This window comes from Dermacentor variabilis, chromosome 7 (assembly GCF_050947875.1).
Source record: "Dermacentor variabilis isolate Ectoservices chromosome 7, ASM5094787v1, whole genome shotgun sequence".
NCBI lineage: Eukaryota > Metazoa > Arthropoda > Arachnida > Ixodida > Ixodidae > Dermacentor > Dermacentor variabilis.
Genome location: NC_134574.1, coordinates 107,467,076 through 107,471,806, shown reverse-complemented (window position 1 = coordinate 107,471,806; position 4,731 = coordinate 107,467,076). Strand labels below are relative to the sequence as shown.

Below are 4,731 nucleotides of genomic sequence, written 5' to 3'. Positions count from 1 at the left end.
GATATATTTTTTCCCGATTAAACAGGCAGACACAAAGTCTACTAGCATTTCTGTGCTTTGCGCCGTTATCCCTACCGGCCACTCGCGTTCGGAAAGTCCTCAAAGGAACTTCGCGAATTCCGGCTAAGAGTTCGAATTCTGTTACCATTTGCTGTTTTCCCAACCTCTTTGCCCCCTTCAGTGCGCCGTGTCTTCCGACATACCAGAGTTTTATCACCATCATCGCTGAAAATCATTCTACCAGACGTTTGAACATGGCGCGCTTGGGGAAGTTAAGGACGCGACTAGGGAACTTGTAGAACCAGCGGTGCCGGCCGTCAGGGAGTTTCGTGCGTTTCGTGGACAGCGCGCTCTCGGGGGTACCTCCAGTTCCCGATGGATGTCGCTAGCGTCTCTGTTGTTGCCACACGTTTGCTGCTCGTGCTGCAAGCGAATGGCAACGTCCGATGTGGCCCGCGCCGTCCCTGTGTAACAGTGCCCGGCTGTTTGCATAGCTGTCTGCGTACCTTTCATCACAGTAGTACACGCTCGACGTAATCCGCAGGCCGCGAAATTTCACGAAGCCACCACTGTGTCGAGCGATAACCTGCGGGGCTTTCTGTATTTTCCATCAGACAGCTACTGCGATAGCATTTGACACCCCTCGTCAACAGTACGTCTCTCCCACTTTGAGAGACACTGAGCGGGCGCATCGAAAGTGTAGCGCTAAGTGCAAGTCCTATCTGAAGGCGGGATGTTCAACAACAAGGCTGGAGTACTTGCAGAGGTGAGCATTTTTCACTTTCTTTCGCATTTTTGTGCTCTTCCCGTAAACCTCGATTACAGTTGCCGCCTGTGGAACAACAAAGGGCACGTACGCTACCCAAGAAAAAAAAAAATGATCGAGTGTGTCCGAAGTGTACTTTTGATTTGAGAAACGCGCTATACCCGACGTCGGATGCTGTTGCCGAACAGGGCGTGTGTTTGCGCCCGGTATTTCACTTCGCAATCGCTGGCATTGGACCCGCGCTATAATTCTGGCCAGAGTCGTGGTGTTATTCTTTTTTATGTGTTAGTAGCAGGAATGTCAAAGGGGGAAAACGTGTATATGAAGTGTGGGAAACCGGTCACGTGGTCCAAGTATACATATATATATATATAACTGACGGTATTCTGCTCCGAACAACCGCCAATTGCACAAACAGGCAGGCCGTGTGTTCGAGTCAGCTCCTGAATAACGCTTTGCAAGGTTTACATCGTAGATCCTAGACCTCAAAAGTGGTGCGACGTAATGCGAGCGCATTTCTCTCGCATTTACCGCTAAGTGGCCAGTGATTTTTTTATCGACGAATACTGACATGAAATGTGCAACTTTTAATTGTTTGCGTTAAGTGAATCTCCAGGCTCTTGAAACTGAGATTGTCAGACATCGTAGTGCCCTGAATAATTTAATTACTTTAATAGCTTTTCTTCGAACAAGCATCCGTTTCGTTTGGCTGCGAATTTTTTTTTTTTTGTGACGTAGTGACATAGAATGTGGTCACGTGGCAACAGGACACCTCTAGGAGTAGTACCTACTTCTAGAGGTGTCCTGTTGCCACGTGGCATTCGCCTCAGCTCGCGCGGTTGTATGCTATGCTGCTGCTCATTAACGTGACGCGGTCTTCATCGCTGTTTGAAAGAAAGTTGTATCAGTGGTGGCCCCGACAACTTCATGTTCTACAGTCATTGACCATTACGAAAACTAGTCAAATGAAAAGTAGTAAAAGAAAGACTGCACTCGTTCTTCCCAGTTCCACCCACAATAAACCCGCTATGCCTATACAGCAATTTTCACGTTAGGACAAGGTGCACAAAACAAATATAGCAGCACGATTATAGCATATCTACGCCACGCCTTGATTCATTTGTTTCCCATTGTGTTTTCGGTTTTGCTATCGGCCACTGCATCGACGTGCTTGTTGTGGTGGCTCTGACCTACCGTTATTTATTAATCGCCCGGTCGACAAAAAAAAATGAAGAAAGCAGAACAAGAACTGTACACTGGACATATCGGTATGCAGGGAGAGGTCACCGGTATGATTCCTAAGCATAGATTGGGGAGAAATGTCGCTATCCAATTCCACATACTCTAAGCGTTATTGTAGTTTGTGCCTTTTACTTCACAATTCTTTGCCACCTGAGGAATAAGTGCAGTTGTCTCTACATTCGCTCCCAATTTATAACATAATTTTTGTATTTTTTTGTAAATACCTAAATGTCTCTGTAATTTCCTCCGAAACTGTATCGCAAGCACCTGCAAGTCCTGTCGCCGCTAAAAGCAACACAAAATAGGCGCACACTGTATGTGCGATGTTTCTGCGGTCGGGGTCGAAATGTCGCAATAAATCATTGTGTTGTTTCAAAGAGCCCTTGCTCAACGGTCACCTATAAGTAGTTACGTATATCAAATAGCACTGACGCATATGGTTCCGCTCGGTATCAAAATAGATATTGGTCGCGAGTAGTCGGCGCTTGTCCTGCCGCCTCCGTCTCCTTGCGTTCCGTCTGGTAGCGCTGTTATACTGCATAATGTAGTTATAGTTACCAAAACACCTTGATATGTAAACTGAGCATAACTGTAATCACCACATTAGACGTAACAATTAACGAGCTCAGATAAATCATTATTTTACTTCCTTAGAAGGCAAACGTGCCGCGTATTTCATTGACCTAGTCATACACGATTACGTTTCTTCACTAGGTTGTCTCTGCTTGCCATAACGATTTTTTTCCATTGTTCTCGCAGCTGAAAGCCGCAATGGCTACCAACCCGCTTGGATACCCGCTCCTCCAATTCTCCGTAGACCTGTACAAAGAGCTTGTCTCAAAGAGTGGCTCTAGCGGAAACATCTTCTACTCGCCCTTCAGCATCTCCGCTGCTCTTTCTATGGCTCTAGCAGGAGCTCGGAACACCACGGCGAAGCAGCTCGCCGATGTCCTGCACGTCAACAGTGAGGAGGTCCACAGGCACTTCTCCAGCTTCATCTCTGAGCTTCCAGGCTTTGCCCCGGACGTGAAGCTGCACGTGGCCAACCGGATGTACTCGGAGAAGACGTTTCCTGTCCTAGACAGCTACATCACCCTTCTTAAGGACTGCTACGGTGCCACGATTGAATCCGTCGATTTCAAGAACAACTTCGAGAATGTTAGGCGGCAGGTTAATGGCTGGGTCGATCAAGCCACACAATCGAAGATTAGAGACCTCCTTAAACCAGGAAGCGTGGACGCTTTGACTACCCTTATTTTGGTGAACGCCATCTACTTTAAGGGACTGTGGAAGTTGCAGTTCAACGCGAACTGGACGCGCCCTTCAGATTTCCACCTGAACCCGAACAGCAAGACGTTGGTAGATATGATGTATCAGAAGTCCGATTTCAACATGGCGCACAACATGGCGCTCGAAGTAACAGCTCTGGAAATACCGTACCGAGGTGGCAAGACTTCCATGGTGGTGCTGCTGCCTGACAGAATCGACGGGCTGTCCAAACTCGAGGAGGCTTTGAGTGCCGAGAACGTGGCAGAAGTTTTGATGGACCTGCGTTATTGTTATGACGTCAAGCTATACCTTCCCAAGTTCAAGTTTGAGGAGACGATATATCTGAAGCAAACGCTCGCTGCAATGGGCATCCAAGAATTCTTCAGTTTAGCTTCCGCTGACCTGACCGGTATCAATGCTGACGGAAACCTGTGGGCTACCGAAGTCGTCCACAAGGCGTTCGTGGAAGTCAACGAGGAAGGCACGGAGGCCGCAGCGGCAACCGCTGTCGTGATGAGCTTCGGCTGCAGCGCTGCAAGCTTCATAGAGACGAAATTCGTCGTTGACCACCCGTTCATGTTTCTCATACGAAGCCGCGATCCAGACATTGTGCTCTTCATGGGATCCGTTCGTAGGCTCTAGAGAACTCCTAAAAGGGTGTAACCACCTCAATATTCTCCTCAGTGATACAAGAAAGATATGATTTGAACGTTGCGGGACCGCGACCCCAACAGCAGGCAGCAGTGATGCCACGTTATACCTTCCTAAGTTCTGGTTGGAGCAGACCATAAAGTTGAAGCAAACGCTGAGTGCAATGGGCATCGAAGACTTCTTCGCTCTTGCTGCGGCCGTCTCGATCGCGTGTCAGTGCGAGAGGAAATCTTTCCGTTTCGGAAGGGGTGCACGAGGCTTTCGTTGATGTCAACGAAGAAGGCACGGAGGCAGCAGCCGCAACCGCCGTTGTTGCGATGCGCTGCGGTGCCATGGAGTTCGAGGAAACTGAATTTGTTGTCGATCACTCCTTTATGTTCCTAATTCGCAGCCATGATCCAGAACTTCTGCTTTTCATGGGATCCGTTCGTGAACTCCAAAGGACTCGTAGGGAAATGGCGAACTAATGATGCGTGGGACGGCTTAATAATGATATAAGCACCGCAGGAAAGGCACCGCATGACGCTTCAAGCGGCGTTCGTTGTTGTGAAATATGTAGCCTAATACTGATGTACAGCGAGAGCTACGGAAATTCTACGCCGTACTTTTCAATTAGTTTTTATTTTCCTTGGTGTCTACGGTGCGCTGAATTACCGTCCTTATTTTTCTGATGCCTGCTTTTATTCGTGTAGTGCGATGGTGTTGCTCCTTGTGCTCCAGTCATTCACCGTACACGTTCAAAAAGAACTATATATGGTGTAAAGTATATAGCAATAAATACGCTGTGCTAATTCCTATTTCTC

The 4,731-nt window shown here is 47.9% G+C and overlaps 1 protein-coding gene across 1 annotated transcript; it reads left to right on the top strand.

Moving 5' to 3' along the window:
* Positions 1-417: 417 nt before the first annotated feature.
* Positions 418-4,334, top strand: LOC142587749 (ipis-1-like). Its single transcript, XM_075698973.1, has 2 exons — positions 418-766; positions 2,768-4,334. The coding sequence occupies exons 1-2, from the start codon at positions 734-736 to the stop codon at positions 3,917-3,919; spliced, it is 1,185 nt and encodes a 394-aa protein (XP_075555088.1). The 5' UTR covers positions 418-733; the 3' UTR covers positions 3,920-4,334.
* Positions 4,335-4,731: the final 397 nt, after the last annotated feature.